The following is a 20,995-nucleotide window of genomic DNA, read 5'->3' as shown; positions in this document are numbered from 1 at the left end:
TGAGCTCTGAACACATTGACACAGCTCTGCTATATCCCTGCAAACTGACATAGCAGAGCTGTGTACTGTATGGAACGCTATGGGGCACATTATACAGTGGAGAACTATGGGGCACATTATACATATGGGGCACATTATACAGTGGAGCAGTATGTGGGGCACATTATTCAATGGAGCACTTTATGGGGCACATTACATTGTGGAGCAGTATATGGGGCACATTATACAGGGGAGCAGTATATAGGGCCCATTATACTGTGGAGCACTATATGGGCCACATTACATTGTGGAGCAGTATATGGGGCACATTATACAGAGGAGCAGTATATAGAGCACATTATAATGTGGAGTACTATATGGGGCACATTATATTGTGGAGCATTATATGGAGCACATTATACTGTAGAGGACTACATAGGGCACATTATACTGTGGAGCACTATATGGGGCACATTATACAGGGGAGCAGTATATAGTGCCCATTATACTGTGGAGCACTATATGGGCATTTTGTACTGTGGAGAACTATATGGACCACATTACATTGTGGAGCAGTATATGGGGCACATTATACAGAGGAACAGTATATAGAGCACATTATAATGTGGAGTACTATATGGGGCACATTATATTGTGGAGCATTATATGGAGCACATTATACTGTAGAGGACTACATAGGGCACATTATACTGTGGAGCACTATATGGGGCACATTATACAGGGGAGCAGTATATAGTGCCCATTATACTGTGGAGCACTATATGGGCATTTTGTACTGTGGAGAACTATATGGGCCGCATTATGCTGTGGAGCACTATATGGGGCACATTATACTGTGGAGCACTATATGGGGCACAATATACAGTGGAGAACTATATGTGGCACATTATACAGTGGAGCACTATATGGGGCACATTATACTGTGGAGCACTATATCGGGCACAATATACAGTGGAGCACTATATGGGGAACATTATATTGTGGAGCACTATATGGGGCACATTATATTGTGGAGCACTATATGAGACACATTATACAGTGGAGCACTATATGGGGCACATTATACAATAGAGCACTATATGGGGCACATTATACAGTGGAGCACTATATGGGGCACATTATACAATAGAGCACTATATGGGGCACAATATACCGTGGAGCACTATATAGGGCACATTATACTGTGGAGCACTATATGGGGGACATTATACAGGGGAGCACTATATGGGGCACATTATACAGTGGAGCACTATATGGGGCACATTATACAGTGGAGCACTTTATGGGGGACATTATACAGCGGAGAACTATATGGGGCGCATTATACAGTAGAGCACTATATGGGGTGCATTAAACAGTAGAGCACTATATGTGGTGCATTATACAGTGAGCACTATATGGGGTGCATTATACTGTGGAGCACTATATGGGGTGCATTATACAGTGGAGCACTATATGGGGCGCATTATACAGTGGAGCACTATATGGGGCGCATTATACAGTGGAGCACTATATGGGGCACATTATACAGTAGAGCACTATATGGGGTGCATTAAACAGTAGAGCACTATATGGGGCGCATTATACAGTAGAGCACTATATGCGGTGCATTATACAGTGAGCACTATATGGGGTGCATTATACTGTGGAGCACTATATGCGACGCATTATACAGTGGAGCACTATATGGGGCGCATTATACAGTGGAGCACTATATGCGGCACATTATACAGTGGAGCACTATATGAGGTGCATTATACTGTGGAGCACTATATGCGGCACATTATACAGTGGAGCACTTTATATTGCACACATTATACAGTGGAGCACTATATTTTGGACACATTATACAGTGGAGCACTATATGGGGCGCATTATACAGTGGAGCACTATATGCGGCACATTATACAGTGGAGCACTATATGGGGTGCATTATACTGTGGAGCACTATATGCGGCACATTATACAGTGGAGCACTATATGCGGCACATTATACAGTGGAGCACTATATGCGGCATATTATACAGTGGAGCACTATATGGGGCGCATTATACAGTGGAGCACTATATGGGGCACATTATACAGTAGAGCACTATATGGGGTGCATTAAACAGTAGAGCACTATATGGGGCGCATTATACAGTAGAGCACTATATGCGGTGCATTATACAGTGAGCACTATATGGGGTGCATTATACTGTGGAGCACTATATGCGGCGCATTATACAGTGGAGCACTATATGGGGCGCATTATACAGTGGAGCACTATATGCGGCACATTATACAGTGGAGCACTATATGAGGTGCATTATACTGTGGAGCACTATATGTGGCACATTATACAGTGGAGCACTTTATATTGCACACATTATACAGTGGAGCACTATATGTTGGACACATTATACAGTGGAGCACTATATGGGGCGCATTATACAGTGGAGCACTATATGCGGCACATTATACAGTGGAGCACTATATTTTGGACACATTATACAGTGGAGCACTATATGGGGCGCATTATACAGTGGAGCACTATATGCGGCACATTATACAGTGGAGCACTATATGGGGTGCATTATACTGTGGAGCACTATATGCGGCACATTATACAGTGGAGCACTATATGCGGCACATTATACAGTGGAGCACTATATGCGGCATATTATACAGTGGAGCACTATATGGGGCGCATTATACAGTGGAGCACTATATGGGGCACATTATACAGTAGAGCACTATATGGGGTGCATTGAACAGTAGAGCACTATATGGGGCGCATTATACAGTAGAGCACTATATGCGGTGCATTATACAGTGAGCACTATATGGGGTGCATTATACTGTGGAGCACTATATGCGGCGCATTATACAGTGGAGCACTATATGGGGCGCATTATACAGTGGAGCACTATATGCGGCACATTATACAGTGGAGCACTATATGAGGTGCATTATACTGTGGAGCACTATATGTGGCACATTATACAGTGGAGCACTTTATATTGCACACATTATACAGTGGAGCACTATATGTTGGACACATTATACAGTGGAGCACTATATGGGGCGTGTGAGGTAAATCCGGAGATATGACGATAAATCATGACATTCAAGTCATGTCAGGAAGCCCTCTCCTGGTGTCACTACCCCCTTCCCTTCACACAACTGGTTTAGCAACAAATCCATGGCCATGTCCTGTGATATGGAAATTAGGTGGCTTCAGGACAATGGACACAGGATGACTCCCTGCCGTCACCCTGTAGTAGGAGCTGCTAGCTAGTTAGCAAGGCTATGGAAATAGCCAGACAGAACGACTCCAGTAAAAAATGGTTCATATCTCGCAAGCCATATTTCCGATAAATATGGCAACCATAAAAATGGTGTCTCCGCATGTGGACGATGCCGGCACCCCCTTTTTATGGGAACAGGACATTGGGAAATGCCCCAGGCGTGATATCAGCCAATGGGGAACTGGCAGACAGGTCATGAGTCCCCTCGTTCTGTAGCTAAATTCATAACTGTCACAATGAGAGCATTGGCGTCTGCCTACGACGCTCCCAGGCAAAGTTATAGCCAAAATCCCCTTTGCTGGATAATTCTGATCCATGCAGGGGGAGTGGCAGTGCTTCCCTGTGAGGTCACTAAGGTAGGAGGGGACCTGGATCTGCCCAGGTTGATAACCCTACTTCGGCCATTTTCCAGCGTTCTTCTGCTCGGGGGCCTGGTTGGGAAAGACCTGTGAGGAAGAATCCTAGGAACCTGGTCTACAGCGCCCCCCTGTGGCCAGACACACAAGGTAACTGATTGAATTTGCATACCTGTTTGTAAACCATGCTTTATCTGTAACTGTACTCTGACATATGTATATTCTGTAGATTCCCTATTGTATATATTGTAGTTTCTAGTGTGCTTTAGGCTGATTAAATTATATAATTAATCTTGGGCTGTTCTGTTATCTCGATCTTGAATCCCACGTCTGTGTGTTCGGCTAATAGTTACCGTAAATCGGTTGGTGGCAGCGAGTTGTGCCAAGGATTATTGTGGGGAGGCCAGTGAGATTCGGGGAGAGTTTATATATTCCGCCCGCGGAGGTCGGGGGAATATATACCCTTCTCTCGCCGGGGGCCCTTCAATAATCGGCATAAGTAGTATAGCGGCCTCCTTGCTTATTGTCGGGCAATTCCATAATTGGCCTGACTATAAGAGGGGCGCTAGAGAGCGCGTCACATGCTCTGTCTGTCGGTCGGGAGGTATAAAGTAGGGGTGACCCCCACTTGTTACCCCCCGATTGTGACGTACTGGTAGCCAGCGCGGGGGATTTCTGAGTGACCCCCCCGGTGGTTTGTGACATATTGGTGGCAAGCGGTGGGATCGAGATAATAGTGTGTGTGAGTGTGAGACCCATACTCCCAGACACTAAAGACTGCCTGCAGCAGCTGTGGCTGCTGGGGTCTTCAGACTAGCTCAACACTAGAGTGTCAGAGTGCAGATACTGTAAGGTGTGTGGAGGCATCAGGTGTCAGTTCTGTGTCAGTGACCAAAAGTCTGCAAGAATGGCTGATGGCACCAGGAGCAGAGCTATGCAACTGGCCAATGCTAAAGCAGGAGCCGAAGAGAGGGAGGACGGTGCTGTGGGCAGTAATGAGGAGGTTGCCCACGAGTCCTCCAGGAGCTCGACGCCAGAAAACAGCTCTGCAGAGGACATTGCACAACCGGGCACTGCTGGACAAGATGAGGAGCAGCTCGCCCAAGGGTCCTCAACGAGCCAGATGCCAGCCCTCCGCTCTGCAATGGACAGTGAATCACCAGGCTCCGCAGCGGGCCGCAGATCACCACGTGCCATTCCACCGAGCCTGGGAGGCTCGGATAGCCTTCTTCAAATGGCTATGGCCCTACGCCAGGCTGGAGACCGGGAGGGCTACAAGGAACTCATGGCCGAGCGTGAGCGGCAAGCAGCGCGTGAAGAGCGCCAGGCAGAGCGTAACTACCAGCTGCAGCTAGCTCAGCTCCGGCCCTCATCAGCCACCCGTGACCTTCCAGACACCAAACTTCCAAAGGTCCGTGTTGAGGACTTCCCAGTGCTGGAGAAGGATGGAGACTTGGACTCTTTCTTGACTGCTTTTGAACGGACTTGCTTGCAGCATCATCTGAACAAGGACCAGTGGGCCAAATACCTGACCCCCCGTTTAAGGGGTAAGGCCCTGGATATCCTTGGGGACTTGCCTGCTGAGGCGGATCAGGGCTACGACACCATCAAGCGGGCCCTGATCCAACAGTACAACCTCACCCCGGAGTCCTACCGCAAGAAGTTCCGGACGCTGCAGAAGGGACCAAAGGACTCCTGGGCTGACCACCGGCGGGCACTTGCCCGAGCTGCCGACCACTGGACCCAAGGCCTGCAGCTTTCCACCGGACCGGAGATCCTGGACTTGTTCATCACGGAGCAACTCTTGTGGAACTGCCCTGAGGATCTCCGCCAGTTCATCCGAGACCAGAAGCCAAAGGGATCCACGGCTACAGCTGCCCTGGCAGATGACTACACCAACAATCGGGCTCCTGAAGCCAGGAGAGCAGCCACCAGCAGCACCTGGAGAGGGGGTAAGATGAACTCTGCGACTGCCCCACCTGCCCCTAGACTGCAGGGGGTGTCCCCCTCAACTCCCCTCTCCAGGCCCGTGGCAGAGCCAAGACGGTGCCACCAGTGCAACCTACCTGGACACTTCAAGGCCATGTGCCCTCAGCGTCCCAAGGCCCCGGCTCCGTCCCCGTCCCAAGGGCCGCCCAAGGTGTATTGTGTGGGTGGGGGTGGTGGTAGGTCCCTGGACAGCTTCCAACCTGTCACCGTCGGCCAGTCTGTGACCATAGGACTGCGAGACAGCGCCTCGGAGGTGACTCTGGTGCGGCCTGAGATGGTGTCCCCCCAAGACTTGATCCCTGGAAAAACCCTCGCTGTCTCCGGGATTGGAGGCATTGACCCGGCGCTGCCTGTTGCTGACATTTATGTGGACTGGGGCGCAGGGCGAGGGGTGAGGGAGGTGGGGGTAACTGATCGGATCCCTGCAAACGTGCTACTTGGGACAGATTTGGGGCAGATAACCTCCCAGTTTGGGCCCCAACCAAGGGCTGAACCTTCAGCCCGTACTGACATGACTCCTAACAATGTTAATGTGTTATCTATGAATGATGTAAGGGAGGAGGGAGTGAACTCTGATATTTCTGCTTGCACAGACACCATAGACACACACACAGCTGCAGCTGTGACAGGGGAGGGGGTCAGAGAAAGGTGTGACAATGCCTCTACAAGTAACCAGCCTGTGAGCTGGGATCTGTTGCCCTCTGCAGGGATAAGCAGAGAGCAGGGTGCTGCAGGGGGAGGACCAGTGTGTGGGGTGGGGGCTACCACAGCAAATGTGGGGTCCCCAGAGATTTCACAGCGGGGTTCTGTTGCTGCAGGGGGGGAACAGGCAGGTGAGATTGGGGCCGGTCCAGGAGCGGAAGTGCTCCCAGGTAAGATCTCGGTGCAGGGTTCCCCCACAACCGGGGTGTCAGGAAGCCAGGTAGGTCTGCCTGAACCGGCGACTTGGTCAGGAACGGAGGAGGAGCAGGCACGACCCACGGTCGCAGCGGCTGTGGCCGCTGTCACCCGCAGTGGGAGTGCTGGAAGCCAAGGGGCCTCCCGGAGGTCCGATAGCTCTTCCCCTTCTGACCAAGTGGCAGCCGAGTCAGGTGGAGGCCAGGACACAGGTCCCGGGGTACTGACCGAAGATGTGACAGTCTCGTCGATTCTGGCCACATCTGGTCAGGGGTTTCAGGCAGCGTTAGAAGCTGACGACAGCCTGAAAGCTCTAAAGGAGCAGGCGGCACAGCCTCCCTCGGACTCGGACCCGGAGCGAGTGGTCTGGGACCAAGGACGGCTGTACCGGGCCACGGTCCAGCAGGGTTCACCGGAGGCGTGGCCCAGGGACCGACAGTTGGTGGTACCCTATCCGTTCCGGACGGAGTTGTTGCGGATCGCACATGAGATTCCGATGGCCGGACACCTAGGGATCGCTAAGACCAAGGCCAGGTTAAACCAGCATTTCTACTGGCCAAAAATGGGGGCCGATGTGGCTGCCTACTGCCGTTCGTGTGAAACCTGTCAGAGAGTGGGGAAGGCGGGGCCACACCCCAAAGCCCCACTAGTATCTCTGCCAATCATCGATGAGCCTTTCAGGAGGGTGGCTGTGGATCTGGTCGGCCCGCTGGCCATCCCCAGCAGCTCCGGGAAACGCTTCATACTGACGGTAGTGGACTATGCCACCCGGTACCCAGAAGCAGTGGCCTTGTCGTCCATTCGGGCTGACAAGGTGGCCACCGCATTGCTGGAGATTTTCTCCCGAGTGGGTTTTCCCCAGGAAATGCTCACCGACCGGGGGACCCAATTCATGTCCCAGCTGATGGAGACCCTCTGTAAGCAAGTCCAGGTGCGACATCTGGTGGCCAGCCCGTACCATCCACAGACTAATGGCCTGTGCGAGCGGTTCAATGGCACCTTAAAGCAGATGCTTAAGATGTTGGTCGACTCCCATGGGCGTGACTGGGAGCGGTATCTCCCACACCTGTTATTTGCTTACCGGGAGGTTCCACAGGCCTCAACAGGATTCTCACCGTTTGAGCTCCTGTACGGGCGACGTGTGCGGGGCCCCCTGGCTCTGGTGAAAGAGGCTTGGGAAGGGGATTTGGCCACCCCTGGAGTGTCGGTTATCGAGTATGTCATGCGCTTCCGGGACAAAATGCAGGCCTTGACGCAACTGGTACACGACAATATGGCTCAAGCCCAGGCTGATCAGAAGCGTTGGTACGACCAGAACGCTTGTGAGAGGACCTACCAAGTGGGTCAAGAGGTGTGGGTACTGGTCCCCGTACCACAGGACAAGCTTCAGGCAGCCTGGGAAGGCCCATACCTCGTGTACCAGCAGCTCAACCCTGTGACGTACCTGGTCACCCTGGACCCTGCCCGTGGAAGGCGGAAGCCCTTCCATGTGAACATGATGAAGGCACATCATGAGCGGGAGGCATGTGCGCTCCCCGTGTGCAACCTGCCCGAGGAGGGAGAAGCGGAAACCCTCTTGGATATGCTAGCCCAGGTTAGGGCAGGCGGATCCATTGAGGATGTGGAGGTTGGCCACCAGCTCTTGGAGGACCAACGGTCCCAGCTGTGGGCCACCCTACACCCCTTCCGGGGGTTGTTTACCAACCAGCCCGGAAGGACTGACTTGGCTGTCCATCACGTGGACACTGGGGATCATCCCCCGATCCGGCGTTCAGCATATCGGGTCTCCCTGGAGGTGCAGCAACACATGCGCCAGGAGATTGACGAGATGCTGAAGCTGGGGGTGATCCAGGCATCCAACAGCGCTTGGGCCTCGCCTGTAGTCCTCGTCCCTAAGAAGGACCGAACCACTCGGTTCTGCGTGGACTACAGGGGGCTCAATGCGGTCACGGTCGCCGATGCGTACCCAATGCCACGCATCGATGACCTGCTCGATCAGTTGGCCGGGGCTCAGTACCTGACCATCATGGATCTGAGCCGGGGATATTGGCAGATCCCCCTGACTCGCAAGGCCAGGGAACGCTCTGCCTTTATTACCCCATTTGGACTGTACGAGTCCACGGTGATGCCATTCGGGATGAGGAATGCCCCTGCCACTTTCCAGCGGATGGTCAACACCCTGCTCAAGGGACTTGAAGGGTACGCGGCCGCGTACCTGGATGACATTGCCGTCTTCAGTCCCACCTGGGAGGACCACCTAGAGCATCTAGCACAGGTGCTCAGGCGGATCCACCGGGCAGGTTTGACCATCAAGCCGGGAAAGTGTCAGCTGGCCATGAGCGAGGTCCAGTACCTCGGTCACCGGGTAGGTGGGGGAACACTGAAGCCCGAGCCTGAGAAAGTGGAGGCCATCGCATCCTGGCCCACCCCCAGGACCAAGAAGCAGGTGATGTCCTTCTTGGGGACCGCCGGGTACTATAGGAGGTTTGTTCCATGCTATAGTAGCCTGGCAAAGCCCCTGACGGACCTCACCAAGAAGAAGCTGCCCTCTGCAGTCGATTGGACAATGGACTGCGAGACAGCCTTCCGGGCCCTAAAGGACGCCCTGTCCAGCCCGCCCGTGCTACAGGCAGCCGACTTCACGCGGCCGTTTGTAGTACAGACCGACGCCAGTGACTTCGGCCTCGGTGCGGTGCTCAGCCAGGTGGACTCTGCGAGCCAAGAGCACCCAGTCTTGTACCTGAGCAGGAAGCTGTTACCAAGGGAAGTTGCCTATTCCACGATGGAGAAGGAGTGCCTGGCCATAGTGTGGGCCCTGCAGCGTCTGCAACCCTATCTATACGGGCGCCACTTCATCGTGGAGACGGACCACAATCCCCTCAGCTGGTTGCACACCGTCTCTGGGACGAATGGGCGATTGTTGCGATGGAGCCTTGCGCTCCAGCAATACAACTTCACCATTCGCCACAAAAGGGGCCGTGACCACGGTAACGCAGACGGGCTGTCCCGACAAGGAGAGGTCGCGGACGGGCGCACGGGGGAACACCGGAGTGTGCTGCCCCCTAGCGCCCTCAAAAGGGGGGAGGTGTGAGGTAAATCCGGAGATATGACGATAAATCATGACATTCAAGTCATGTCAGGAAGCCCTCTCCTGGTGTCACTACCCCCTTCCCTTCACACAACTGGTTTAGCAACAAATCCATGGCCATGTCCTGTGATATGGAAATTAGGTGGCTTCAGGACAATGGACACAGGATGACTCCCTGCCGTCACCCTGTAGTAGGAGCTGCTAGCTAGTTAGCAAGGCTATGGAAATAGCCAGACAGAACGACTCCAGTAAAAAATGGTTCATATCTCGCAAGCCATATTTCCGATAAATATGGCAACCATAAAAATGGTGTCTCCGCATGTGGACGATGCCGGCACCCCCTTTTTATGGGAACAGGACATTGGGAAATGCCCCAGGCGTGATATCAGCCAATGGGGAACTGGCAGACAGGTCATGAGTCCCCTCGTTCTGTAGCTAAATTCATAACTGTCACAATGAGAGCATTGGCGTCTGCCTACGACGCTCCCAGGCAAAGTTATAGCCAAAATCCCCTTTGCTGGATAATTCTGATCCATGCAGGGGGAGTGGCAGTGCTTCCCTGTGAGGTCACTAAGGTAGGAGGGGACCTGGATCTGCCCAGGTTGATAACCCTACTTCGGCCATTTTCCAGCGTTCTTCTGCTCGGGGGCCTGGTTGGGAAAGACCTGTGAGGAAGAATCCTAGGAACCTGGTCTACAGCGCCCCCCTGTGGCCAGACACACAAGGTAACTGATTGAATTTGCATACCTGTTTGTAAACCATGCTTTATCTGTAACTGTACTCTGACATATGTATATTCTGTAGATTCCCTATTGTATATATTGTAGTTTCTAGTGTGCTTTAGGCTGATTAAATTATATAATTAATCTTGGGCTGTTCTGTTATCTCGATCTTGAATCCCACGTCTGTGTGTTCGGCTAATAGTTACCGTAAATCGGTTGGTGGCAGCGAGTTGTGCCAAGGATTATTGTGGGGAGGCCAGTGAGATTCGGGGAGAGTTTATATATTCCGCCCGCGGAGGTCGGGGGAATATATACCCTTCTCTCGCCGGGGGCCCTTCAATAATCGGCATAAGTAGTATAGCGGCCTCCTTGCTTATTGTCGGGCAATTCCATAATTGGCCTGACTATAAGAGGGGCGCTAGAGAGCGCGTCACGTGCTCTGTCTGTCGGTCGGGAGGTATAAAGTAGGGGTGACCCCCACTTGTTACCCCCCGATTGTGACGTACTGGTAGCCAGCGCGGGGGATTTCTGAGTGACCCCCCCGGTGGTTTGTGACAGGGCGCATTATACAGTGGAGCACTATATGCGGCACATTATACAGTGGAGCACTATATGGGGTGCATTATACTGTGGAGCACTATATGCGGCACATTATACAGTGGAGCACTATATGCGGCACATTATACAGTGGAGCACTATATGCGGCACATTATACAGTGGAGCACTTTATATTGCACACATTATACAGTGGAGCACTATATATTGGACACATTATACAGTGGAGCACTATATGCGGCACATTATACAGTGGAGCACTATATGGGGTGCATTATACTGTGGAGCACTATATGCGGCACATTATACAGTGGAGCACTATATGCGGCACATTATACAGTGGAGCACTATATGCGGCACATTATACAGTGGAGCACTATATGCGGCACATTATACAGTGGAGCACTATATGGGGTGCATTATACTGTGGAGCACTATATGCGGCACATTATACAGTGGAGCACTATATGCGGCACATTATACAGTGGAGCACTATATGCGGCACATTATACAGTGGAGCACTTTATATTGCACACATTATACAGTGGAGCACTATATATTGGACACATTATACAGTGGAGCACTATATATTGGACACATTATACAGTGGAGCACTATCCCAGCCGTCCTTTAACACGTTCCACGTTTCAGTATCGCTTTGCAGTCACCAGCAGAATGGTTCCTCTCTGTGATCTTAAAATTCATCCTCCTGAGAGTTGAGCGAGTACCTGACTAGTCATACTCGCTATACTCATAACGAGTGCTGTCTAATACTCGCGTATTAATTCCAAATAGCGTCTGCAATGCAAGTCAATGTAACGAGTCACCTGAATGCCGTACTATTCGTGTGAGTAGAGAATAGTGCGGAATTCGGGTTAATCGTTACATTGAGAGTATCCCCCATTGACTTGCATTGCACACGCTATTCGAAATGAATACGCGAGTATTAGACAGTACTCGTTATGAGTATAGTGAATACGAATAGTCAGGTACTCGCTCAACACTAATCCTCCCTTATTCTTTTGCAAACCACCAGAAGGGGAGGGAATTGGTGACATCAGGACCATGTGACCAGGCCCCACCCACTTTCACTGCTGTTATAATGCAGGCCAGTTGTACACTAGGTTTTCATGACAAATTTTAGCAGCTGCTCTTCCTAGTGTTAAAAAAGGGAAAACATAAGCCTTTTTTAATTTTTTTCATATTTTACGCCATTAAAACAAATGATACTTTTTAAACAAAGTAAATATTAATATTTTACATTTTTTCCATAGTTGAAAAAAATGTTTCTTTTTTTATGGCGCCTTCCCTATAAAAAAAACCCTAAACAAACAGATAAATGAATGTGGCAGTAGTGATGTCCCCGGCTGCCGCTGATAACAGTTATATTCCTCCCGGCTTATTATCACTGTATACTTCATACTTATATATAAGAACTTACCTAAATATTCTTATGGTTATTCTTATAACGATGAAATATCTACTGAAAAACACCAGCATCTGTAGAGAGAGGTGAAAGGAGAGAAGGGTGAGGGTCCAGTAATGACAGTGGGAATCCCCCATCATCCTGTGCTGTGGCTTCTAGTCCGCTCTGCTGCAGTCTATACTCCTAGATGGGAGCGACGCAGCAGATGATGGACAAGTCACTACAGGAGGGGAAATGGAGCAAATGTTGTTATAAATTTCCTACATGTTTCTATCAGTCGTAGATTGTTATTTTAACTGTCAAAAAGGGAAAAATGAAAACCAGGAATTATATCGTAGGAGCATTTAATTGAATACATTTCACCTCCCTTCTTTAGAATTCATTGTTACTTACTTTCTGTATTATTTCAGTGGACTGTCTTTCATAGTCTGTAGATGATCGGTCCTGGAGACTGGGCGTATATGTTCTGTTTACAATCTTGAATGTTAATGGTAGTATGTTCTTAGCAGTTGTGGTTGACACTAGCATAGTAGTCGTTGGAGGCTTAGTACTGGTTGGAGGCTGTGTGGTGGTGGGTGGTTGTATAGTAGTTGGAGGCTCTGTTGTGGATGGAGGCAGTGTAGTAATTGGAGGCTCAGTACTGGTGGGAAGTTGTGTGGTTGTTGGAGACTCTGTTGTAGTAGGAGGCTGTGTTTTAGTTGGAGGCTCACTGGTAGTGGGAGGCTGTGTTTTAGTTGGAGGCTCACTGGTAGTGGGAGGCTGTGTTGTTGTAGGTTCTGTGGTAGTTTGAGGTTGTGTGGTAGTTGGAGGCTTTCTTGTAGTTGGAGGCTCAGTGGTAGTGGGATGCTGTGTAGTAGTGTGAGGCTCAATCGTAGTGGGAGGTTGTGTTGTAGTTGGGGGCTCTGTTGTAGTGGGAGGCTGTGTTGTAGTTGGAGACTCATTAGTAGTTGGAGGCTTTGTTGTAGTTGGAAGCTCAGTGGTAGTGAGAAGCTGTGTTGTAGATTGAGATTCTGTGGTAGTGGGAAGCTGTGTAGTAGTTGGAGGCTCTGTGGTAGAGGGAGGCTGCGTTGTATTGGGAGGCTGTGTTGTAGTTGGAGGCTCTGTGGTAGGGGGAAGTTGCGTTGTAGATGGAGGCTCAGTGGTAATAGGAGGCTGTGTTGTAGTTGGAGGTTTAGTGCTTGTAGTAAGCTGTGTGGTGGTTGGAGACTCAGTGCTGGTTGGAGGTTGTGTGGTAGTTGAAGGCCCAGTACTAGTAGGAGATTGTGTAGTATTTGGAGGCTCAGTGCTGGTTGGAGGCTGTGTGGTAGTTGGAGGCTCAGTGCTGGAAGGAAGTTGTGTGGTAGTTGGAGTCTCACTGCTGGTAGGAGGCTGTGTGGTAGTTGAAGGCTCAGTGCTAGTAGGAGGCTGTGTTGTAGTTGGAGGCTCACTGCTGGTAGAAGGCTGTGTGGTAGTTGGAGGCTCACTGCTGGTAGAAGGCTGTGTGGTAGTTGGAGGTCCAGTACTAGTAGGAGGCTCTGTAGTAGTTGGAGGCTCAGTGCTAGTAGTAGGTATGGTAGTTGGAGGCTCAGTGCTGGTTGGAGGCTGTGTGGTAGTTGGAGGCTCACTGCTGGTTGGAGGCTCACTGCTGGTTGGAGGCTGTGTGGTAGTTGGAGGCTCTGTGCTGGTTGGAGGCTGTGTGCTAGTTGGAGGCTCAGTGCTGGTTGGAAGCTGTGTAGTAGTTGGAGGCTCAGTTCTGGTTGGAGGCTGTGTATTAGTTGGAGGCTCAGTGCTGGTTGGAAGCTGTGTAGTAGTTGGAGGCTCAGTGCTGGTAGGAGGCTGTGTAGTAGTTGGAGGCTCAGTGCTGGTTGGAGGCTGTGTGGTGGTTTGGGGCTCAGTGCTGGTTGGAGGCTGTGTGGTAGTTGGGGGCTCAGTACTGGTAGGAGGCTGTGTGGTAGTTAGAGGCTCAGTGCTGGTTGGAGGCTGTGTGGTAGTTGGACGCTCAGTGCTGGTAGGAGGCTGTGATATAGTTGGAGGTTCAGTGCTGGTTTTGGGCTGGGTAGTAGTTGGAGGCTCAGAGCTTGTAGGAGGCTGAGTGGTAGTTGGAGGCTCAGTGCTGGTTGGAGGCTGTGTATTAGTTGGAGGCTCAGTGCTGGTAGGAGGCTGTGTAGTAGTTGGGGGCTCAGTGCTGGTTGGAGGCTGTGTGGTAGTTGGAGGCTCAGTGCTTGTAAAAGGCTGTGTGGTAGTTGGGGGCTCAGTGCTGGTTGGAGGCTGTATGGTAGTTGGCGGCTCAATGCTGGTTGGAGGCTGTGTAGTAGTTGGAGGCTCAGTGCTGGTAGGAGGCTGTGTACTAGTTGGGGGCTCATTGCTGGTAAGAGGCTGTGTGGTAGTTGGGGGCTCAGTGCTGGTAGGAGGCTGTGTGGTAGTTGAGGGCTCAGTGCTGGTAGGAGGCTGTGTGGTAGTTGGAGGCTCAGTGCTGGTTGGAGTCTGTGTATTAGTTGGAGGCTCAGTGCTGGTAGGAGGCTGTGTAGTAGTTGGGGGCTCAGTGCTGGTAGGAGGCTGTGTAGTAGTTGGAGGCTCAGTGCTGGTAGGAGGCTGTGTGGTAGTTGGAGGCTGTGTGGTAGTTGGAGGCTCAGTGCTGGTTGGAGTCTGTGTAGTAGTTGGAGGCTCAGTGCTGGTAGGAGGCTGTGTAGTAGTTGGAGGCTGTGTGGTAGTTGGAGGCTCAGTGCTGGTTGGAGTCTGTGTGGTAGTTGTAGGCTCAGTGCTGGTAGGAGGCTGTGTGGTAGTTGGGGGCTCAGTGCTGGTAGGTGGCTGTGTAGAAGTTGGAGGCTGTGTGGTAGTTGGAGGCTCAGTGCTGGTTGGAGTCTGTGTGGTAGTTGGAGGCTCAGTGCTGGTGGGAGGCTGTGTGGTAGTTGGGGGCTCAGTGCTGGTAGGAGGTTGTGTAGTAGTTGGAGGCTCAGTGCTGGTAGGAGGCTGTGTAGTAGTTGGAGGCTGTGTGGTAGTTGGAGGCTCAGTGCTGGTTGGAGTCTGTGTAGTAGTTGGAGGCTCAGTGCTGGTTGGAGTCTGTGTGGTAGTTTTAGGCTCAGTGCTGGTTGTAGGCTGTGTGGTAGTTGGGGGCTCAGTGCTGATTAGAGTCTGTGTAGTTGGGGGCTCAGTGCTGGTTGGCGTCTTTGTGGTAGTTGGGGGCTCAGTGCTGGTTGGAGTCTGTGTGGTAGTTGGAGGCTCAGTGCTGGTAGGAGGCTGTGTGGTAGTTGGAGGCTCAGTGCTGGTTGTAGGCTCTGTGGTAGTTGGAGGCTCAGTGCTGGTTGGAGTCTGTGTGGTAGTTGGAGGCTCAGTGCTGGTAGGAGGCTGTGTGGTAGTTGGGAGCTCAGTGCTGGTAGGAGGCTGTGTAGTAGTTGGAGGCTCAGTGCTGGTAGGAGGCTGTGTAGTAGTTGGAGGCTCAGTGCTGGTTGGAGGCTGTGTAGTAGTTGGAGGCTCAGTGCTGGTTGGAGTCTGTGTAGTAGTTGGAGGCTCAGTGCTGGTTGGAGGCTGTGTGGTAGTTGGAGGCTGTGTGGTAGTTGGAGGCTCAGTGTTGGTTGGAGTCTGTGTAGTAGTTGGAGGCTCAGTGCTGGTTGGAGGCTGTGTGGTAGTTGGAGGCTCAGTGCTGGTTGGAAGCTGTGTAGTAGTTGGAGGCTCAGTGCTGGTTGGAGGCTGTGTAGTAGTTGGAGGCTCAGTGCTGGTTGGAGGCTGTGTGGTAGTTGGAGGCTGTGTGGTAGTTGGAGTCTCAGTGCTGGTTGGAGGCTGTGTAGTAGTTGGAGGCTCAGTGCTGGTTGGAGGCTGTGTCGTAGTTGAAGGCTGTGTGGTAGTTGGAGGCTCAGTGCTGGTTGGAGGCTGTGTAGTAGTTGGAGGCTCAGTGCTGGTTGGAGGCTGTGTAGTAGTTGGAGGCTGTGTGGTAGTTGGAGGCTCAGTGCTGGTTGGAGGCTGTGTAGTAGTTGGAGGCTCAGTGCTGGTTGGAGGCTGTGTAGTAGTTGGAGGCTCAGTGCTGGTTGGAGGCTGTGTAGTAGTTGGAGGCTCAGTGCTGGTTGGAGGCTGTGTAGTAGTTGGAGGCTGTGTGGTAGTTGGAGGCTCAGTGCTGGTTGGAGGCTGTGTAGTAGTTGGAGCCTCAGTGCTGGTTGGAGGCTGTGTAGTAGTTGGAGCCTCAGTGCTGGTTGGAGGCTGTGTAGTAGTTGGAGCCTCAGTGCTGGTTGGAGTCTGTGTGGTAGTGGGAGGCTCAGTGCTGGTGGGAGGCTGTGTGGTAGTTGGGGGCTCAGTGCTGGTAGGAGGTTGTGTAGTAGTTGGAGGCTCAGTGCTGGTAGGAGGCTGTGTAGTAGTTGGAGGCTGTGTGGTAGTTGGAGGCTCAGTGCTGGTAGGAGGCTGTGTAGTAGTTGGAGGCTGTGTGGTAGTTGGAGGCTCAGTGCTGGTTGGAGTCTGTGTGGTAGTTTTAGGCTCAGTGCTGGTTGTAGGCTGTGTGGTAGTTGGGGGCTCAGTGCTGATTAGAGTCTGTGTAGTTGGGGGCTCAGTGCTGGTTGGCGTCTTTGTGGTAGTTGGAGGCTCAGTGCTTGTTGTAGGCTGTGTGGTAGTTGGGGGCTCAGTGCTGATTAGAGTCTGTGTAGTTGGGGGTTCAGTGCTGGTTGGCGTCTTTGTGGTAGTTGGGGGCTCAGTGCTGGTTGTAGGCTCTGTGGTAGTTGGAGGCTCAGTGCTGGTAGGAGGCTGTGTAGTAGTTGGAGGCTCAGTGCTGGTTGGAGGCTGTGTAGTAGTTGGAGGCTGTGTGGTAGTTGGAGGCTCAGTGCTGGTAGGAGGCTGTGTAGTAGTTGGAGGCTCAGTGCTGGTTGGAGTCTGTGTAGTAGTTGGAGGCTCAGTGCTGGTTGGAGTCTGTGTGGTAGTTTTAGGCTCAGTGCTGGTTGTAGGCTGTGTGGTAGTTGGGGGCTCAGTGCTGATTAGAGTCTGTGTAGTTGGGGGCTCAGTGCTGGTTGGCGTCTTTGTGGTAGTTGGAGGCTCAGTGCTGGTAGGAGGCTGTGTGGTAGTTGGGAGCTCAGTGCTGGTAGGAGGCTGTGTAGTAGTTGGAGGCTCAGTTCTGGTAGGAGGCTGTGTAGTAGTTGGAGGCTCAGTGCTGGTTGGAGGCTGTGTAGTAGTTGGAGGCTCAGTGCTGGTTGGAGTCTGTGTAGTAGTTGGAGGCTCAGTGCTGGTTGGAGGCTGTGTGGTAGTTGGAGGCTGTGTGGTAGTTGGAGGCTCAGTGTTGGTTGGAGTCTGTGTAGTAGTTGGAGGCTCAGTGCTGGTTGGAGGCTGTGTGGTAGTTGGAGGCTCAGTGCTGGTTGGAAGCTGTGTAGTAGTTGGAGGCTCAGTGCTGGTTGGAGGCTGTGTAGTAGTTGGAGGCTCAGTGCTGGTTGGAGGCTGTGTGGTAGTTGGAGGCTGTGTGGTAGTTGGAGTCTCAGTGCTGGTTGGAGGCTGTGTAGTAGTTGGAGGCTCAGTGCTGGTTGGAGGCTGTGTCGTAGTTGAAGGCTGTGTGGTAGTTGGAGGCTCAGTGCTGGTTGGAGGCTGTGTGGTAGTTGGAGGCTGTGTGGTAGTTGGAGGCTCAGTGCTGGTTGGAGGCTGTGTAGTAGTTGGAGGCTCAGTGCTGGTTGGAGGCTGTGTAGTAGTTGGAGGCTGTGTGGTAGTTGGAGGCTCAGTGCTGGTTGGAGGCTGTGTAGTAGTTGGAGGCTCAGTGCTGGTTGGAGGCTGTGTAGTAGTTGGAGGCTCAGTGCTGGTTGGAGGCTGTGTAGTAGTTGGAGGCTCAGTGCTGGTTGGAGGCTGTGTAGTAGTTGGAGGCTGTGTGGTAGTTGGAGGCTCAGTGCTGGTTGGAGGCTGTGTAGTAGTTGGAGCCTCAGTGCTGGTTGGAGGCTGTGTAGTAGTTGGAGCCTCAGTGCTGGTTGGAGGCTGTGTAGTAGTTGGAGGCTCAGTGCTGGTTGGAGGCTGTGTGGTAGTTGGAGTCTCAGTGCTGGTTGGAGGCTGTGTAGTAGTTGGAGGCTCAGTGCTGGTTGGAGGCTGTGTGGTAGTTGGAGGCTGTGTGGTAGTTGGAGGCTCAGTGTTGGTTGGAGGCTGTGTGGTAGTTGGAGGCTCAGTGTTGGTTGGAGTCTGTATAGTAGTTGGAGGCTCAGTGCTGGTTGGAGGCTGTGTGGTAGTTGGAGGCTGTGTGGTAGTTGGAGGCTCAGTGCTGGTTGGAGGCTGTGTAGTAGCTGGAGGCTCAGTGCTGGTTGGAGGCTGTGTAGTAGTTGGAGGCTCAGTGCTGGTAGGAGGCTGTGTAGTAGTTGGAGGCTCAGTGCTGGTAGGCGGCTGTGTGGTAGTTGGAGGCTCAGTGCTGGTAGGAGGCTGTGTGGTAGTTGGAGGCTCAGTGCTGGTTGTAGGCTGTGTGGTAGTTGGAGGCTCAGTGCTGGTAGGAAGCTGTGTAGTAGTTGGAAGCTCGGTGCTGGTTGGAGGCTGTGTGGTAGTTGGAGGCTCAGTGCTGGTTGGAGGCTGTGTGGTAGTTGGAGGCTGTGTGGTAGTTGGAGGCTCAGTGTTGGTTGGAGTCTGTATAGTAGTTGGAGGCTCAGTGCTGGTTGGAGGCTGTGTGGTAGTTGGAGGCTGTGTGGTAGTTGGAGGCTCAGTGCTGGTTGGAGGCTGTGTAGTAGCTGGAGGCTCAGTGCTGGTTGGAGGCTGTGTAGTAGTTGGAGGCTCGGCAGTGGTGGGAGTCTGTGTGGTAGTTGGAGGCTCAGTGCTGGTTGGAGGCTGTGTAGTAGTTGGAGGCTCAGTGCTGGTTGGAGTCTGTGTAGTAGTTGGAGGCTCAGTGCTGGTTGGAGTCTGTGTAGTAGTTGGAGGCTCAGTGCTGGTTGGAGTTTGTGTAGTAGTTGGAGGCTCAGTGCTGGTTGGAGTCTGTGAAGTAGTTGGAGGCTCAGTGCTGGTTGGAGGCTGTGTAGTGGCTGGAGGCTCAGTGCTGGTTGGAGGCTGTGTAGTAGTTGGAGGCTCAGTGCTGGTTGGAGTCTGTGTAGTAGTTGGAGGCTCAGTGCTGGTTGGAGGCTGTGTGGTAGTTGGAGGCTGTGTGGTAGTTGGAGGCTCAGTGCTGGTAGGAGGCTGTGTAGTAGTTGGAGGCTCAGTGCTGGTAGGAGGCTGTGTGGTAGTTGGAGGCTCAGTGCTGGTTGGAGTCTGTGTAGTAGTTGGAGGCTCAGTGCTGGTTTGAGTTTGTGTAGTAGTTGGAGGCTCAGTGCTGGTTGGAGTCTGTGAAGTAGTTGGAGGCTCAGTGCTGGTTGGAGGCTGTGTAGTAGCTGGAGGCTCAGTGCTGGTTGGAGTCTGTGTAGTAGTTGGAGGCTGTGTAGTAGTTGGAGGCTCAGTGCTGGTTGGAGTCTGTGTAGTAGTTGGAGGCTCAGTGCTGGTTGGAGTTTGTGTAGTAGTTGGAATCTCAGTGCTGGTTGGAGGCTGTGTAGTAGTTGGAGGCTCAGTGCTGGTTGGAGTTTGTGTAGTAGTTGGAGGCTCAGTGCTGGTTGGAGTCTGTGAAGTAGTTGGAGGCTCAGTGCTGGTTGGAGGCTGTGTAGTAGCTGGAGGCTCAGTGCTGGTTGGAGGCTGTGTAGTAGTTGGAGGCTCAGTGCTGGTTGGAGTCTGTGTAGTAGTTGTAATCTCAGTGCTGGTTGGAGGCTGTGTAGTAGTTGGAGGCTCAGTGCTGGTTGGAGGCTGTGTAGTAGTTGGAGGCTCGGTAGTGGTGGGAGGCTGTGTGGTTGTTGTTGTTAGTCTTGTGGTTGTGGATACTGAAGTGGGAGGTTCTGAGCTCGGTGCCTGAGTCGGTATTGTTTCACCTGCAGAAATAGAAAAATTTATATATAGGAACTGTTCTGCACATTTTGATATTTGTAGACCTCACTATAAACCTCCATCAATCTGATCCTGGATTATATAAAGAATTAGTACAGATGATTCCTAGATTTATTCACCAATCACTGACATGTTCACACTTCATCCGATTGCTGGAACTGTGACAAAACTATGTATTGAGATTTTGATTGGATGACAATCATCATCTACATCAATTCCCACAAGTGGTAGATATGATTGAATTATGTGACTGTAAAGCGGGCTTTACACGCTGTGATCTCGCTAGCGAGATCGCAAGCGATCATATCCGCCCCCGTCGGTTGAGCGACACTGGCATATCGCTGTCCGTGTCGACCAACCTCGCTTACCCCTGTCACACGGACTTACCTGCCCTGCGACGTCGCTCTGGCCGGCGAACCACCTCCTTCCTAAGGGTCGCTGGGGCGTGCAACGCTCCAGCGACATCACTCGGCAGGCGGCCAATAGAAGCGGAGGGGCGGAGATGAGCGGGACGTAAACATCCCGCCCACCTTCTTCCTTCCGCATTGCCGATGGAGGCAGGTAAGGAGATGTTCCTCGCTCCTGCAGTGTCACACATAGCGATGTGTGCTGCCGCAGGAACGAGGAACAACATCGCTAACATCCTGAAACGATTTTTTGTTTCAGGACGACCTCTCCACGGCAAACGATTTTGCCCTCTTTTGCGATCGTTTAAGATCGCTTTTAAGTGTTACACGCTGCGATCTCGTTAATGACGCCGGATGTGCGTGCGTGACCCCGACGATAATTCATTAACAATATCGTAGCATGTAAAGTCCCTTAAGAGTGTGGTCAGAAAAAAAATACTCAGATTTGGTGCCCCA

At 52.0% G+C, this 20,995-nt stretch overlaps 1 protein-coding gene and 1 long non-coding RNA gene across 4 annotated transcripts in view; one reads left to right on the top strand and one right to left on the bottom strand.

Moving 5' to 3' along the window:
- Positions 1-20,995, top strand: part of LOC142248955 (uncharacterized) — a 447,867-nt gene that overhangs the window by 360,273 nt on the left and 66,599 nt on the right. The window lies entirely within an intron of this gene.
- LOC142249338 (uncharacterized) overlaps positions 1-20,995 on the bottom strand; it is a 97,865-nt gene that overhangs the window by 39,879 nt on the left and 36,991 nt on the right. The window contains exons 4-8 of the mRNA XM_075320965.1: positions 19,996-20,116; positions 17,173-17,250; positions 16,045-16,104; positions 12,717-14,775; positions 12,339-12,397 (exon numbers count right to left, since the gene is read on the bottom strand). Coding sequence (XP_075177080.1) covers positions 12,339-12,397; positions 12,717-14,775; positions 16,045-16,104; positions 17,173-17,250; positions 19,996-20,116 — 2,377 coding nt within the window. The remainder of the gene's footprint in view (positions 1-12,338; positions 12,398-12,716; positions 14,776-16,044; positions 16,105-17,172; positions 17,251-19,995; positions 20,117-20,995) is intronic.

This window comes from Anomaloglossus baeobatrachus, chromosome 8, assembly GCF_048569485.1.
Source record: "Anomaloglossus baeobatrachus isolate aAnoBae1 chromosome 8, aAnoBae1.hap1, whole genome shotgun sequence".
NCBI classification, from domain to species: Eukaryota; Metazoa; Chordata; class Amphibia; order Anura; family Aromobatidae; genus Anomaloglossus; species Anomaloglossus baeobatrachus.
This window is presented reverse-complemented; position numbering and strand designations above follow the sequence as displayed.